This window comes from Bombus pyrosoma, linkage group LG6 (assembly GCF_014825855.1).
Source record: "Bombus pyrosoma isolate SC7728 linkage group LG6, ASM1482585v1, whole genome shotgun sequence".
Lineage (NCBI taxonomy): Eukaryota > Metazoa > Arthropoda > Insecta > Hymenoptera > Apidae > Bombus > Bombus pyrosoma.
In genome coordinates this window covers 14,390,924-14,407,734 of record NC_057775.1, presented here as the reverse complement: position 1 = coordinate 14,407,734, position 16,811 = coordinate 14,390,924, and the positions used below count along the sequence as shown (strand labels likewise).

Here is a 16,811-nt window from a genome sequence, read left to right as displayed (position 1 = left end):
TCGGTTTCCACGGTTTCCTTGTTAGATTGTCCTTTCATCTTTGTATCTTTCGATCTTCGACGAGTAGTATTAAACTTTTGAGACGAAGATTTGTAAAAATACTCACCAAAATCGCTGAAATCTTGATCGTCCTTTTGCACGGAAACGTTATGTTCGCTTTTGGTTATCCTTCTGTCTAACGTCTTTAACTTCGAATTAATTTTACGGTGCCCGCTTTGAATTTGGTAATCGCAAGAGTGACAGGATCTCCTGACAGGATTCAAGGTTTCCCGGCGTTTCGAAGCTGTGACTGATCGTCGACTTTGAGATTCAATTTCGTTTTGTGGAGAAGACAGAGTTCTGTATTTTGTTACATTGAAATTTTTATCAGGCTCGGACATCGAAGATTCAAATTGAAGTTGAGGCGCCTCTGATCGTCTAAGTGTCCCAATATTATGCGCTATCGAGGCCTGATAATTTTTTATTGGAATACTCCTGACAGTCCCGCTACTATTATGTGATTGTGATTTCCCCGCGTCCCTTTTATCTTGCCGATCTTTTTCGAAATCGTTCGTCTCTTTCGAGCAAGTTTTATGGAAATAATCTGGCACAACATCTATCGCGCGTTCCTCGTACAGTTGATCGCTTCGTAACACGTCCTCTTCAAATTTGGGCGGATTTTTCCATTCTTCGATTATGCTTTTGCTAAATCTCCTCACGTCGTTAAGTCTAGACAAACTTGACGCAATTTTTGTGTTCTTAATGTCACCTGATGATTTACCCTCACTGCCCTCTAGCCACCTTCATGATTTAGTGCCAAACGTCGTTCCTGTTGCATGCATTCGATTCTCGATTCCCAATCCTGTGAACGATTAACAATAAATTTTATTTTGCAAACAAAGACGAAGATTAAAGACGAAAGAATCTCTTACCAAAGTCGTGGTCACTTTCGCTAAACGGACTAAGCGTTTGCGTTGATGTAAACGTCGATGCTTGAGATTTGGTTCTTCTAGTGCCCTTTGAACAGACAAAGAATGTGCTTAGAAGTGCACCTACTTCCACGAAAATCACCGCGAGTCCGATCGTGAGCAGTATTAATGCCTGGTCTTGGGTCCATTTCTCCAACATCTCTAAACAACCCTATAGAAATAATACATGCTTGCTTATAAATATGTTTTTGTTCCTTTTGAAAATGTAACATATGAAAAGAATAATTTTGGCAATACGAAAGTTAATAACTTGTCACGCAAATTTAACACAAAATAATTGAGTAGGTCAAAAAAGAATAAATAAAATATTAAAGTAGAAAGAATATTGAAAATTCTTTAAGACCATTTCCTCTGTTCTAAATTATCTTGAAGTATTTTGTAATTGTTATATATGTGACATATTTCTTTACATTTCCAAGTCCATAATGAGTTCATTTCAAAATTAAGATGTATAGTCTTTTATAAATATGGTCTGTATATGGATATAATGCTATTTGTATAACAGTAGCGTCAACGCGCGATGGCATTTCAATCTGTATTCAGTTTCTGCGCAGTCCCGCGATATTTAATACTCAGCGAGGAAGAGAGATAAGGAAACTTTCTCGCACAATGTGTCAACTTTGCTTTTTCCATCGAGTTTTACTGACGGATACGTCCGTACCCAGACACGATACAGATTACACGATACATCAACGCCGCTTTTACGCAACCCGTATCCGACTGAATTTCCCTTAGACTGTGATATTTGCATGCGGGTCATTATTAAACGTGTGCGTGTGCGAACACAAAGAACATCGACGGTTATTTTCATTTCGCCTCGATATTCTATTCATCAAAGCGACAAAGTTTACAGGGAAAATGACAATGGCATATTATAACCAGAAAGATTAAAAATTTCATTTTTTTACTAGAGAGAAAGATAAATATTTGAAGCGCCGTGACTGGACATAAAACAAATATTTTTTTATGACATACGTTATTAAAAACACACCTATCATAAACATTTTTAGTTAACTAAACACTCAACTCTTATATCCTTCCAACCATCGACTCGCAACTTCCAACAATTACAATTCTGCATTATCATATCAATAAACCTGTCGCCTATCGCACTGTTTGCAGAGTTTACTCCCGATTCCATTCGCATAATCAACAACATCCTGATTAACGATACGTACCGTGGTATGGCGGGCGTATTGATGTTCGGCAGGGTTCAAAGCCTGGCAGAGAGTAAGATTGGCAGGTTCAGGGTTGAGGAAAGAATCGGTCTGGTTTACGTTATTCAGGGTGCAACAGCTGAGAGGCACCACTAATTCTCGTCGACCGACTTCCTGTAGTCGCCACCACGAGGTACCGTAATTGCTACTTCCGTTTATGCCGCAGCAAGCAAACTGAAAAGATCCGCGCAGTTTCACATCGGAAGGTGTGTACCGTGTGACTGCCTTTTGCCAGTCGATTAATCGAGCGATGACCAGTTTCAGAGAATCGAAGTAAACACTCATAAGATTGGGTCGATCATCGATCATGTGCATCGGGGCTATCTTTGTTAACTCGTTACAAATCGCTTTATCTCATATTCGATCACATGCAAGAACCTTTTGCAAACGTATAACGTGTCCCATACGAAATATTTTGAAATTTCACTAACGCTGTAATAAGACTCGTTTATCATGATTGTACGAGCCTCTCATAAGTCAAATTGATCAACTACGTTTTCAAAAAATAGTATTTGTAATTGAGTTAATCAATATTTAAATAATGGTTTATATCAGATAACTAAGCAAATTCGCGCCGTTTCTAGGTACGTCTCTACTGAGTAAAATGACATAAATTTCTTTGATTATCTAATATTAATGAGACCATGTTTAACGCTTACTATATGCTTACGATGGAAAATTCAAGCTAATTTATTACTAAATATATGTTTGCAATATAAATCTTGTAACATGTACATCTGACTATGTACATCTTCGGATCAAAATTTCAGAATATTTTATGTAAGACGCACAATATATACATAAAAATGAATCACTGTATATAGGAACGTACTGCTGTTTGCGCGAGATCAAGAGCTGCCGTGAATTGCTCTCGACCAGGAACGGCGTAACTACGTTGCAAAGCTCGTATCAATCGTGCTGGTCGAACATCGATGCCCAGAACGTGAGGCCAGAATACCACTAGAACGCACACAGTGCATTCGCCAAGTAACAGCAGGATTATCGTGATGAGATACTGAAAAAATACAGAGTAAAATGTAATGAGTGAAGTAATTAAGAGGCAGTAGCAAGAAGCAAACAGTACGAATGAAAGGTAAAAATGTAAAGTAAAAAGTAACGAGTGATATAATTAAGAGATAGTACTTGAATGGTTTACTGGTTATTGAATATTCAATGTTGGAATCGTTTAGTTGTATTTTCGCGGTGTATGAAACAATGCAATTCTTATTATTCCGTGCTACCACGTGATACAAATGTGTGTGTATTCATATATTAGGTACATGAAGTTAATTGACTGGTGATAATAATGTATTATACATATTTATATGATCAACTGTTATAATTATTTATAATTGTTAAATGATCGAGTTAACTTCTGTAATATGTTATATGAGAAAGTAATTTAGTATAGTTGTTACGTTGTATTTTTTGGGAGTACTATGCTTATTTATTTCAATTTCCAAGCAATGCTCTCTTAATCGCTTGAAACGGTACAGTTGCTAGATAAATTACTCTAATGCATTTCACCTACTTTAATCCTTTAAGGAGAAAAGGAAACGTTTGTCAGAAAAATGCCACTGATAATGTCTATATGTCTGCTAACTGATTCTGTTCGTTGAAATTAAAGCTGTATGAAAGCAAGTTCAAATTCAAATGTGTCAATCTCGTAATCACGTAAAAATGGAAATGAAACCATATTCTATAATTTCAAATTAAATAACTATAATCTTTAATTGAATTAAATTAAATAATTTTTCAAATCATGCACGTATCCCCCATATCCCATTGTCATATTATGAATTTGCAAATCATATGTAACAAGAAAATACTGTTAAAAATAACAATGCATGTGTATCTCTCATCAACACGATTTACAAGTGAAACACGAGAAGCATGTCTCGTTCGTTGACTCAGACGGTCACACCTTCTACCTGCATCTTGTTACCAGACTGTTACTAATAAAAAGTTGGATCTCCGTGTATTCGCAGCTAATTGACTATCCATAACTTTCACGTCGTCACTTATCTGAATTTTACATCCTGACACAAACGTTCAATAGCCTACGAACATATTGTATTTTCACATGTTATCACGCGTTCGCTCGTCTAATAAGCCACACACTGAAAAATAATTGCTGTTTTTACGTGATACGCGAACGCGCCCTCCTTCCGTGAGCACGCGTGCCTGGATTTATGTAGATCCGTTTCCGGGCAACGACGCGTGACCATAGTCCGGCAAAGCGGGAAATCTGGTTTCGGTTTGGTCTGTCGAGCGAGCTCCCCGACGAAGAAGCGCGTGAAGACCTTGACTTTTGCACGATTAAAATGCGCGACTACTTTAGAAGCGTGTTCAGACGCGGCATAATACAAAATAGCCATAGATCCCTCGTAAATTTGGAATTTTATTGTGGATATCGATTTTGAGGATGTGAAATCGGATATGAAAGTTAATACAGGATGTCAGAGAAATATCATTGTAATATGTTTTTGCGTAGATATGTCACTGATATTTGAATGGAAAATAATGCTTCTGCGTATAATGCTCAATGCTTTTTAGACTTCATATAGCATGTGAAGTTTTAATTTTTTAAATCGATTTTCTATTTAGTATTCTAATTTTAACATTCAGGTGTATTAGATTTTTTAAAGTACATTGAGAAATAATATAAAAATCGTAATCGATCCTTTAAGTATTTAATGTGAACACTTGGAAACCATCTGGTCTACTGTTGCGTATACAAGGGAAATTTATGGATTCTTACTGAAACTGTAACGCATCGATTATAGAGACAAGTTGCCCAGCATCCTAGCAGACCCGTGAGCGTGATCAGAAATCCAAGTCCAACGACTGCAAATGCCATATAATAAAAAAGTGGTTGATCAGGATGTATATCCCCTGGTCCCAATAAACGTGACAGTAGAATACGTTCATCATCGGCTAATAACAATGCTCCTAATGACATCAACGCGAAACCTGATATCTGAAAACGAAGATAGCATCCTTAAATTGCAATAATCGTCACCTTTAAAATAAAGCTTTAATAATTTTTAATTTGAAAAAAATATTCGTTTACTCTTGCAATCAAAGAAAAATAGGAAAAATTGAATACTTTATTCATCTTATAATAGTGACCCAAAAAATGAACTCATTTATTTTTCCACAACTCACCAGGAAAATGACGTTTGTGCAACACACGAAAATTCGCGACACACCAAAGTTTTTCCTTTCCATTTTAATTCATTAAATCCTTTTCTATATGAACGCGTATGCGACAGCAACGAAAGAATGACAACTCGTCACGTCAATCCCCCACGATGACACTTCATTAATAGTCGCGATAAATAAGAACGTTAACGCGCAGGATAAAATTCATTTTAGTTCCTTTCTTGACGATCCTATCACCAACGATATTTTATTTTTTTCCCTTATCAGTTTCGAAGCGCACTTGCTCGCATTAACTTGAAGACTGAAATGCCGCCGCGTGATAGATGGTTCCACAGTGCCGTACAAATACTGGCATCTGTAGGTGCGCTTGCGTTACGCGTCCTCATGCGCGACCGACCGGATGGAACCGGAAGGAAATAGAAAGGCACGAAACAAAAAAAGGCACGCAAGAGGGGGTGAAATGTCCATATGCATGTACTTATGTGATCGTTACAGATATAACTGGTGTACGGGCCAACTTCACACAGGAGGAGTTACAGCTAATCGGTGTAATCGTTACGGATGAGTAACACTCGACTAGTTTATTTCCGTTCACATTCGTTAAAATTTTATTCGTGCGTTCGATTCGTGAAAAATGACATTCGAAAATGCAAGCTAATGATAATTGACTACGATAATGAACGTTTAACTATGATATTATAATTTCATGAATAATTGATGCGATTGGAGCATAATTCAATTCACTTTCTAAATATTTTTGTTGAAATTGAGTGAGACTCCAGTCATGCAAAAATGATTTTTATCAACAATTATAATATTAATATTTTTAATATTTATAGTAAAATTTACTTTTGATATGATACCGTAGAGTAGGTAGGCGTGTCATGCGTATTATTGTGTGTTCACGAAGCCTATCTCCTCCCGTCTACATTAATTCACGCGGCGTACTATGTACTTCTGACTCAAATATTAGGTATTGCACTCGTCTGTGTTACTTATAAGCGAAAAGCATTTATAAGCAAAAGCCGAGAGGACGGGAAAATAATTCTTTATACAAAGGCAGAATTGTTTTGAACGTACAACATTATACTTTTTTAAAAATCTAAGTTCTTATGTGGTAAACTAGAACATCCGAACTGAGATATCGTTTCATCTTGTTCTCGTTGAGTAGTATCTCCTAATTCAGGTGGTAGATGTAAAACCTAAAATAAAACGGCGAAGATACATACATATAGTCAAACTCAGATTTTGTTATATTTATAAAGTCAGTTTACCTCAATGACAAATTTCTTTCGACGTAATTTGAATACAAGATCTCGTGATTCTGGATTATGAGGTGCTATAGTATTTAGAGCCAGCATCTTCTGTAGATGCAATAAGCCATGATAATCCTTAAATAATGGGTTTGTTTCTTTTTGTGAGCCTGCAAATGATTCCAATTTAATTGCAACATCCGACAAGTGTTCAATCCGTTGTGCAGTAGCATCCTAAAAATTAATAGCAATGAAGAAATGAATATATATTTACATAAAAAATTTAATAAAGAAAGTACATAAATATGAAACATACCGAATATTCAAAACATTCTGTAGGCACTGTTATCACTCCAACTGCATAAGAATATCTTAAAAAAGCTCTAAAGTAATACAAAAATTTGAACAAATCTTGATGTGAATCATTTACAGAATCACTGCACCATAATCTAGATCCTAAGGAATGAATTGCGATTCTTAGAACTTGTCTTTTTGCAGGTGTCTCTGAAATTGAGTGTCCTCCCTTCTTCAGAGTCTCTTGAATACATTTTAATAAGTTTGAATATGTCATATTGTTAAAGGCATTGTCTTTTTTAGGACAATTATCATCGTACCACTGTGTTATATTTGCTTCTTCGATTACTTCTTTCTCCATTCTTTTTGTAAGGTCATAGAAATGACCAAAAGCTTGTCCTCCAGTTGGGGAAGTATTAATTATTTTCATATTTTGATACCTCCAAGCAATCTTCATTTGTTCATCAGAATTAGATGATTGATCAATCGATATGGTATCTGTTACAACAGCTGGTATCTCTGACACAAACTGTGATGTTTCAACATCTTTAGATCCAATTAATAATGGTTGAGCTGTAACTATGCCTTCGGCCATAAAATATTTTAACATGACTTTTGCATATGTGCCATATCGATCTTCCTCTAAAAATTGAAGTCATTTTGTTCATGTTATTCATATCTAAATTTTCATAAGACAAGCATACTTATCACATACCAATAAGAAACAAAGAACCAACAGGTAATCCTCCACCTAAAAGAATAGATTGAAATGCATTAATATGATAGAGAATCATAATAAAAACTGTATTGTTCCAAATAAATTCAAACCTATTATATGATCTAAGGAAGGAATTCCAGTCGAAACGAGTAGTTGTGAATTTTTTATTGAGGGTTTAGTTCCCGGTATAAAGGGAATTCTGCTACCTTTTCCTGCAGTTAGATCCATTTTTCAAAACTATTTCTGAACTAAAAAATAACGATACAGTTTATTTAGTATCTGTACCTTATTAACAATATTAATTCCTTTCATAAAAAAACACTTACTTTACGCACAACAGTAAATATTACATACACAAACTAACAATACGAAGTCAATGCTATTTAGGATAAAAACTTTAGTAAAAAAAAGTGACTGTTTACGACGAATTTTGATTTACGTGTCGCAACAACTTCATCTACATTTGGAGGTTATGTTTATACGCATCATATAATATGTTTCATATATTATTAAAATATAACATATAACATGTATTGAACAATAAAATTATCGAAACGTATGCGACTAAATTATAAAAAATCAAAAATTTATAAAAATGAGTTGTTTATGAATCGAGGTAGAAATTTTTATTACGGTAAATAGACAAAAGATGGCAATATATACAGTTGATTTACAGTCGGTAGCTGACGCCTTTCATAGTTTGTAATTCTTCGGCTAGAATGCAGTCATATCAATAATTTTAGTTACTAAACTATAATTTTGATTACAAAATCAGTTACATTTATTACACATAATTCTTTCCATAAAAAGCTGATCGTTTTTATTGTTTAAATTATATATCTATCCTTTAATGTATACATAACTTTATTAAAAATCTTTGAAACATTTACGTAATCTAATTAATTATGTGTGCGATTTTAAGTTCTAACATGCATTACTTATCTCCCATGTAATGTCCACAACAATAAAACCAATTTATTTAATTTGTTAATAATCAAGCATGCTATGCGTATTAACATAAATAGTTAAAAAATTGATAGAAATTATCAAAAAATACATTTAAAAATACTAACAAACATAAAGGTAAAAATATCACAAACATTCCTCAAACACTTCTGAATTATACAAAATAATTTTCAGACGTTATCCATCACCTTTCGAAGACTTAAAACGACAAACTATGGAAACGCGTCACTATATTAGAGTTAGAGGGGAGCAGTCCATAGCGGGGGAATGGAATACGTAAGTGTAGGAGAAAGGGAGAAGGACATAGTCTAGAAAGAAGACAGAGAAGGAGCAAAGGGAACGCGTGAGTAACCCGTCTCGTGCATGTAGATTGTAGATTCAAAGCTGTGGCGCTGTGGCACGGGCAGTTGTGCACAGGCACGGTGCGGAGGTATCCGACCAACAGTGAAAAACCCCTCTCTGTTACTATCCCATCTTTCTCTCTTTCTAGCATATCCCACTCGGCCGCCTTCCTCCTACTTCTCCTACCATTTCCCCTTCCATTGGCGTGTTTTCTTTTTCCAGCACACTCGTGCCGAACTATCGATCTCTCGCTCGCTCTCCCAGTCTTTTCCTTTCTTTCTACAGAGGCCGCAGCACGCTGCCCTCGCTCAACTACCTGTTGTGACGTCCAACGTGCACTCGACGACGCACCGGGACAATCGAGAGATTCAGCGCACGCGGCATACGCTGCTGTTTTCCGTGTAATACTGTATATACCATCCCTCATGGTCGGTAGAGACAGTAGAACGCTCGCACAACGGCCTCCGCGCGCAAGAAAGTCTTTCGTTGGTAAAGCGTGTGCCTGATCCGCGAACCAGAGTTGATATTACCCCGCGAAAGGCTTGTCCCATACTCCCACTACGATCTTGCTTCCCGTCTCTCGCGTAGACGCGCGACGTTATGAGAAAGAGAGAGTGAAAGAGACAAAGAACGAAAAAAGAGGAAAAACGGTTAGAGAGAGCTTCTTAGTGAAAGATTGTAGTTGGTCTTTAGCAACTAAAGAGGGCATTGGAGACATATTCCTGAATATATACAAGGAACAATGCATGTCGACTTTCCTGCTGCTTCACACGTTCTGTTGTATCGATTATGATTTCAGTAAATCGTAGAGCAGTTCCATTTTCTGTGAGTTTGGATATGTTTTTGTGTAGATTATGAAACGAGGTAATTTGTATCTTATCTGTTCCTTTTTATTTGAAAAGGTTATGCAAATTGATTATTAACTTGTAAATGATACGTATCCGTTTGACATTGAGAAGTTGAAAAGTCATTCCGTTAAGTATTTCTAAAAAAGCTTGGAATATATTTGTTTGTCATTAATTAGATTCATGAAATAATTAGATGTTTTCGTTAACATTATATTTCAATTTTCTAGACAGGATTCCGTAACTAGAATACTTCATATTTCTCCGTGAATAAATTTTAGACCAGATAATATAAGTAAACATATATGTATATAACAGTATATTAATTGTAAATATATGTCACGGGACCTCATACTCTAATTTCAATAAATTTGTAGTATTTTTTTATTAAAATACATTTATCATCGAAGAAAAACAAAAAAACACAATTTCGTAACACGATAAACGCTCATAGTTTGTATTGAACAGAATCTAAGAAAGTATGAATTTCATACGTGGCGCCAACTACGCTTAGTTGTAAAGATCACTATCAGATGGCGTGGCAATTTGGGCGCCTCTTGTATACACGGACTTCCCAGGCCCTGAACTTAGTCGCGCGCGGTGAACGTTCCGTCCTACTGTCGAATCTTCGCGCGCGTCTCGTCAACAGTGACAGTTCGAAAACTTCTTTCACACGAAATGTGAAACGTGACGAACTTTGTTTATAGTGTGTTGCTTTATCATTCAGCTTTGCGATTAATCGTTTGATGGAAAAGCAAATTGTCGAAGGACCGTGAGTGCGTATCGAACGACAATATCAACGAGGATTTATACATCGAGTGATATCGTGTGTCTTATGTGTATCAGCCGTACGTGCTATACGCTATATACTATCGAACGTATCGAATTGAGTGAAACTGCGAAACGATCGGACAATCGACGCGAAGCTTGGTACATCGTTGAAAAGTATAACCGGCGTTGTTGTTTATACAAGACAGGACGAAGTTAAGCGCGCGGTACAGCGGTGTAGAGGCGCGAACGACGCGACGACATATTCCAAATGCGTCTTGACCGGAAGTTGAGGATCGTCACATTGGCAGGGTGGCAGAGGATGCCCGGCTGGAGGGCAACGGCGGGAGACGAGGTCGCAGCAGTAGCAGTAGCGTGCGTCAGGCGCTTCGGTAGCAGAGGTTCTCACTGAGCTGGCTTACCCTGCAGTGGATTTAGGGGGCTGTATGGAGGCCGGGGGGCTCCTGCCCCGCCAGCCCCCGCAAGGCCCCCCCGGCACTGCGCCTGGCCCAATCTCGGTCTGCGTGGGCCAGGCTAATACCAATACCAATAACGCCAACAACGTAAACAACTTGCAGAACACCGTTCTAGCCCAATCAGCCGGGATTCACGATTTGAACGCGGCCGGCCAGTTGAATATAACGAGTCAACAGCTGCAGTTGCAGCAACAAATGGGTCAAGCACCTGGCATGGGTGAAGTACTCACCCCCAAGAGACAGGCGGTTGTGGATCGTCTCAGACGTAGGATCGAAAGTTATCGGCGTAGACAGACCGATTGTATACCGAGATTCGATCAAAGCTTCAACGGTTTGTGCGAGCAGAATATTCAGGACACACTGGTGCTGAAACAACGTTTCCTCGAGAGTAAGGCGAAACGACAAGCAAAGAAAACGGACAAGAAGCAAAGCGAGCCGGTCGGTCTCTCCAGCGTTCACGTGGTGAGTCATTTACTCTACTTGTTGGCTTTCGTCTGTCTCCCGTTCGAGTTCCTCGTCGCGCGCGTTTACAGAGTTCTAGCGTAGGTGCTCGCGCTGATGCGAGCGTGCGCGCGCGCTCTCTCATAAGTACATGCCGGTCGTCAACCTTCCTCTTCTTCCAAACTTCTTATCGCATGTTCTTCTCTTTCGCGCGCCTGACCTTGTTATTTTGTGCACTCGCTTCCGTCTACCGACGGGTAAGATTAATGACGCTTCGCGTACACGATGACGAGGACGACGGATTGTATCGTCGGTGCTATTGTGTTTACTCATCCGGAACGATTCGAGTTCCACTCCAAACATCGCGATAATCGGCTGTTAACGATCATCGTAAATTATCGATGATATACGTTACAAATTTTCTCGTCCAGAATGAAGCAGGCACGGACATTTACGATCGAGGAACGTTCCTCTTTCTTCACAGTTACGATGTGTATCGTGCAGGCGCAAATATGTAGGCGCGCGCGCGTGCACGATCCAGAAACGCAATCGTCGAGGGTCACGCGATTGAGAACATCTAAACTGTGTAGTATGTATATAGCGAGTAAGCGGCACTCGGCAACTTGCCGGGTCAAGATTCTACTACACAGGTTTGGAATCGAAGCGCGGGCGTAATGAAATACCATGCTCTTTACACCTATCCTACCAAGTTTCATTTACAAAGCACTCGATGAACTGTTACCGCGCACTGATAATATTTGCAATGTTTTGCTCGCCGAATTTTCGGAATATTCCCTGGCAATTTGACAAATGTTTCAGACACGTTAGAGTCTCTTAAGGTCGCGTAATTTTTCATTGGCGATTATAATCGAGGATATTGTTTGATTTACAAGTCTTTTAATTTTTCTTTCGTAATGAAATTTTTAGTAACCAGATTCTACGTTATAATATCCGTTAATATACAAGTAGAAGTTGATTTTTGAATACACTCGTGTTAGGAAACATTCAAACTGCTGATTGCCGCTGCTGTTCTATATTAGGTTTCGAACACACGAGTCATCCAATTAAACGCATAATTTAGCAATTACGTGTAGCACATACAATCATATGCAAATGCCACTCGTACATAAAATTCAATTCATTCCTGTGAATAATCCAAAATCTATCCTCCGTTTCATTCAGTATACATAACTGTATATTTTTCCAATTTGTAACAAGTAAACCCTGGTAAAAATTATAAAAATTCATGTAGCTTGAAATTTCTTTTTCTACGTATAATTCCTAATAAAGCTACTAACTTAGAAAAACAAGGAAAAGTTCGAAAAGTATCGAAACTTTCCACTTGAAGTATCATCGACTCATGAACTTAGACTGTTCCTTCCTTTCTTAATATCATCTTTAACACTTAATCATTTCAAAAGTATAAGTCAATAAGTCCGGGAAATATCTGATAAAAGATAAATCTTGCAAACATCTTGCGAAGTTCAATACAACGCTTGCGAGTCAACAAGCGTTAAAGTCCGATATTTTTTAAAGCTGGAATATTTAACAAGTTTAGAAAAATATCGGTTTATTTTCCGAATCGTTTATCGCGAGAAATATGTTTCGAAAATGGTGTAGTTATTTCATGAATATCTAACAAAAAAGAAGATAAATCTTACAAGCTTTGCTTTATGAAGTGCAACTAAAATGTTGCTAGCCCGTATCGATAAAACCTGACCTTACTTTAACTGCTTTTTCCAACGTTACGTGGGTTAACAACGAATACATATTTTTTTCAAAGCAATCTTTAAACAGTAGAATAACTTTTTTATTATGAACCATTAAATTGTGTTCTATTTCCGTATGATTGACGTAACAGATATCAGTTTCTTGCAGTTGCTTGCTACAGTTATTTCATTTACGAAAGGTTATACTAAGCTATTTTTAAATTAGGAAGTTTAGTTAATATGAAAAGTTTATTTCCTCGTTTATTAACACATACGTAAATCCTCATTTCTTATAATCACGTCACATTCTCAGACGTTCAGTTACATATACCATAATACAATTCCTAAATATATAGATATGTACTGTAAGAACGAAGGCAATATTTTAAATTGCTAGTTCGTCATATTTTCCACGGAAAAATATTTATCTATCAGGCGCCCTTTATTTCCCCGATAATATCGGTCGTTTGTGTCGTCTAAAAGGCGATTCGAAACAGGTGGATGTGCACAAAGTATCGTTAAATCGTGGGCTCTCTACCTACGTCGCTTACCTGTAGGCGTTCGATTCGAGACGTCCCATATTAACCTTGGATTTACGTCAATGCAGGGGCGTTCTACGCCGGTACGTATAACGTCATTGTCACGAACTTATACGCGATGCGTTTATTCCGACCTTCACAGAGCTTGCTGACAACCTTTCCTACAACGAGGTGCAAATGTTCTTTCTACATTTTTTGTTTTCTCTGTCCTTTTTTAATTCGCAATGTTTACACCCACTTTCTTCCTTTATCACCTTCGATATTATTCTGGTAGGAAGTGAAGTATGCGCTTATATCGTATCTTTTTAATTATAAAATTATACTGTATTTCTAAGTTTTATGTATGCGCTGCTGATATTTGATTTCAATGGAAACGAGACTATAGTGTAAAGAATTATAATTTTGTGAGAGGAACATTTTTGACTCGTTAATTCATCTTGCTCAATTTTCCAGGAATTAATCGGAAAAAATGAAGAATGAAAAGTTTTGGTTGGTTTAGTAATTATCAAACACGGTACATATTGTTTAAGTAAAAGAAACATTGATTTATTTGTAAAACCTCAATTTCAACTTCAACAAAGTTTTAAGTAAATTAATAATTGAATAGCCACGCGCATATAGTATCAATTTATTAGCATATTTCATTTGGTTATATAAATCGGAAGATCGAATTTAAGTTTTGAGTTGTCTGTGCTTTGTGAAGGTATGCCAAGGTATGATGAGTATTTGAACACTGACAATTCATTATCATTATCTGATGGTTGATCGCATATTAATGCTAGTGGTAACATCTCGTTAGTTGGATAGATAGGATGTTGGTTATAAATCTTCGCTGATTTGGTTATCTTGCCCATGAGATTTGTGCGTTCTAGTTTCGAGTAAATACATTTTGAATTTCAATCAGTCTCGAGTACAACTCTTACAACTTAGATATAAATACTATAATCTTTCTATGTGTTATATTTAACATCTGTGATAAGTTACGTACAAATTCATAGAATTCACTTTCCAGATCTCCTTGATACTTTATTTCCCCATTCGATTTCAATACGAAAATTTAATTGCAATCAATCAAATATCCATCGAGTGTAGATTCAATTATTTGATACAGATTTGGAAACATTTATTTCATTAGCTCCTTTATTTTCTTAACTGATTCGACAAAATAATTTGTTTAATGTATCAATCGATATTCAATATAAATTCACAAAATTTTATTTCAGAGAGTACTTCGTTCCACTGATTCTCTTATAATTTGTTTATTAAACACGTGAAACTAGTGCTAGTTAACGAAGCATAATTTTTTTGGAGTTTTGTGTCAATGAATATCTCGTTTCTTAGTTCCTTCATATTCTTTATTTATCGATTTTATCGTAAAAATTAAGTTCATTTATTTGGCGTGAGATATATTTGTTTAATCGAATAACCAATATAAATCTATAGGATTGTATTTCAATAATAAACTCCATTAATTGATTTTACTGCAACATAAAAATCACGAATGTATTCAATATCAATCCACAAAGTAATTTTACATTTCTTCGAATTCGTCTCAGGTTACCAAGCTAATAAAAGTAATAATCGAGTAATCGTATACTCGAGTCCATTTGATAAAATATACTCTATCGATTCTCAAGTATTAGTATTGCTCGAGTGTTTATACGATCTGTCTAATAAAATCAGTTCGAGATTTTCTAATTCGCATTATTATCTAAAGGATCTTTTTACACGCAATCCAGTTATGGGGGTAAGAAATTAATTAACTCAAAATAAGAGAATATTCTTTAAACTGAACCGTCGAAATACAAAACGTTTGATCGCATCTAAATTAAAGCGAAACCAAAAATACATCGGCACGCTATTTACAGAGACGATAAGCGACGATAAGTGTATCAACCGTTTATACAAATGCGCATTGACGCAATGTTATTTCTTATCCACGTAAAAAGAACTGATCTTTGTTCGTCAAATTTCTTCGTCGTTTTACAACTAATTTCTGACAATCGTTCTCAGTCAAGGTTATTCGCGTTAAGATGAAAGAAAGCGTTCAACCTTTAATTGATAAAAGTTAGTTTATAAATCCATAATAGTTGAGATTAAGTTGCTTTTAATTTTACAATATTTCATTTTAATTTTCCGGTTGAAAACTGTTTCTTTACCACTAAAGCTATATACCAAAATAGTTGGAATAACCAATTCGTAATTTTCCATAGAAATTTTATAAATTCACAGCCATGCGTTTCTTGAATATTTCAAGCATTCTTTGTAATACGTATAAGTAATAACTTTGTTTTCCTTGAATTCCTTTCAGATATCGTTCATTTTGATTCATTTATTTCAAATTCTATAGTTGTCAATGATTCTATCGTTAATTATACCTATCCATAAACATCCGCAATCTAGCGATCACCAATAATGAATCAACGATTCGAATGTAGGGTTAGAACGAGAAAAATTTGCACAGCGTGCAAAAACACGGATGCAAATCCATGTTTCCAGAATAGATCGGTCGGTTATCGCTTGTGTATGCACTATGCACGTATTACGTGACAAGCGTCCTCACGCCCGAACCGATTGTATCGAGGGAAAAGCTGACGGTTAAAATAGTCGTCGCACGAAACTTTTATTAGCTTCGTGTTTAATTGGTCGATTAGCTGGATGATAGACTAAATTAAAAGAGAGAGGGGTATGCAGAAAGGTAAGAGAGAAACTGTATATCGACTTGTGAAAGTTCAAAACATTCACTGTGTGTGTGTACGCGTTGTTCGTTAATTAAACGAACCTCGTCCCGTAAAACGTGAAAGCAAACTATTATTTATAGCAGGATAAATAAAAGAGGTTTACCAACTCGGCGACGTGCGCGACTTTTTAAATCTGGATAAAATATTATATGGGAAAATTAACAGTTAAGTGAAACATTCAAGATTAAGATAAGTATATTTTGTCTATTGTTTCTAGAATACGTAATAGGAAAATTTGAGATAAGATATTTATATAAAAAGAAATCCTCTAATAGAATAAGATGGAAAATAGAGACAAATTAGGTATCTCTATTAATAACAAGTGCTTATATTACAAATTACTTGTTTTTCAGTGTACAACAAATCTTC

At 36.3% G+C, this 16,811-nt stretch overlaps 3 protein-coding genes across 8 annotated transcripts in view; 1 reads left to right on the top strand and 2 right to left on the bottom strand.

The window, feature by feature from the left end:
- Positions 1-698: 698 nt before the first annotated feature.
- Positions 699-6,550, bottom strand: LOC122568237 (tetraspanin-9-like). Of its 2 annotated transcripts, none has more exons than XM_043727759.1 (6): positions 6,431-6,550; positions 4,947-5,165; positions 3,018-3,200; positions 2,147-2,359; positions 912-1,119; positions 699-841 (listed from the first exon to the last, which is right to left on the bottom strand). In XM_043727759.1, the coding sequence occupies exons 2-6, from the start codon at positions 5,145-5,147 to the stop codon at positions 783-785; spliced, it is 864 nt and encodes a 287-aa protein (XP_043583694.1). In that variant the 5' UTR covers positions 5,148-5,165; positions 6,431-6,550; the 3' UTR covers positions 699-782. The 2 variants fall into 2 exon arrangements, with proteins under 2 accessions (XP_043583694.1, XP_043583693.1); XM_043727758.1 differs by lacking the exon at positions 6,431-6,550 and adding an exon at positions 5,354-6,277.
- On the bottom strand, positions 6,416-9,649 carry LOC122568236 (putative elongator complex protein 4). 2 transcript variants are annotated; one of them, XM_043727757.1, is made up of 6 exons: positions 8,689-9,649; positions 7,726-7,863; positions 7,613-7,648; positions 6,920-7,539; positions 6,625-6,837; positions 6,416-6,552 (listed from the first exon to the last, which is right to left on the bottom strand). In XM_043727757.1, exons 2-6 carry the CDS (start codon positions 7,841-7,843, stop codon positions 6,445-6,447), a joined length of 1,095 nt encoding a protein of 364 aa, XP_043583692.1. In that variant the 5' UTR covers positions 7,844-7,863; positions 8,689-9,649; the 3' UTR covers positions 6,416-6,444. The 2 variants fall into 2 exon arrangements, with proteins under 2 accessions (XP_043583692.1, XP_043583691.1); XM_043727756.1 differs by lacking the exon at positions 8,689-9,649 and adding an exon at positions 7,942-8,622.
- Positions 9,650-10,345: 696 nt separating this feature from the next.
- Positions 10,346-16,811, top strand: part of LOC122568746 (neurogenic protein mastermind) — a 247,455-nt gene continuing 240,989 nt past the window's right edge. For all 4 annotated transcript variants that reach the window (XM_043728854.1, XM_043728853.1, XM_043728852.1 and 1 more), the window contains exon 1: positions 10,346-11,474. In XM_043728854.1, the coding sequence (XP_043584789.1) occupies positions 10,983-11,474 (492 nt within the window). In that variant the 5' untranslated portion in view covers positions 10,346-10,982. The remainder of the gene's footprint in view (positions 11,475-16,811) is intronic.

Bases quoted from the DNA above. Each gene is read 5' to 3' on its own strand.
- LOC122568237 (XM_043727758.1), bottom strand. From the start codon at position 5,416: ATGGAAAGGAAAAACTTTGGTGTGTCGCGAATTTTCGTGTGTTGCACA. The intron at 1,120-2,146 runs GTACGTATCGTT...TTATTTCTATAG, and splicing joins AATACGCCCGCCATACCACG to GGTTGTTTAGAGATGTTGGA. The intron at 842-911 runs GTAAGAGATTCT...AATCGTTCACAG, and splicing joins CGAAAGTGACCACGACTTTG to GATTGGGAATCGAGAATCGA.
- LOC122568236 (XM_043727757.1), bottom strand. From the start codon at position 7,843: ATGGATCTAACTGCAGGAAAAGGTAGCAGAATTCCCTTTATACCGGGA. The intron at 6,838-6,919 runs GTATGTTTCATA...ATTAATTTTTAG, and splicing joins CAGAATGTTTTGAATATTCG to GATGCTACTGCACAACGGAT. The intron at 6,553-6,624 runs GTAAACTGACTT...GTTTTATTTTAG, and splicing joins GAAAGAAATTTGTCATTGAG to GTTTTACATCTACCACCTGA.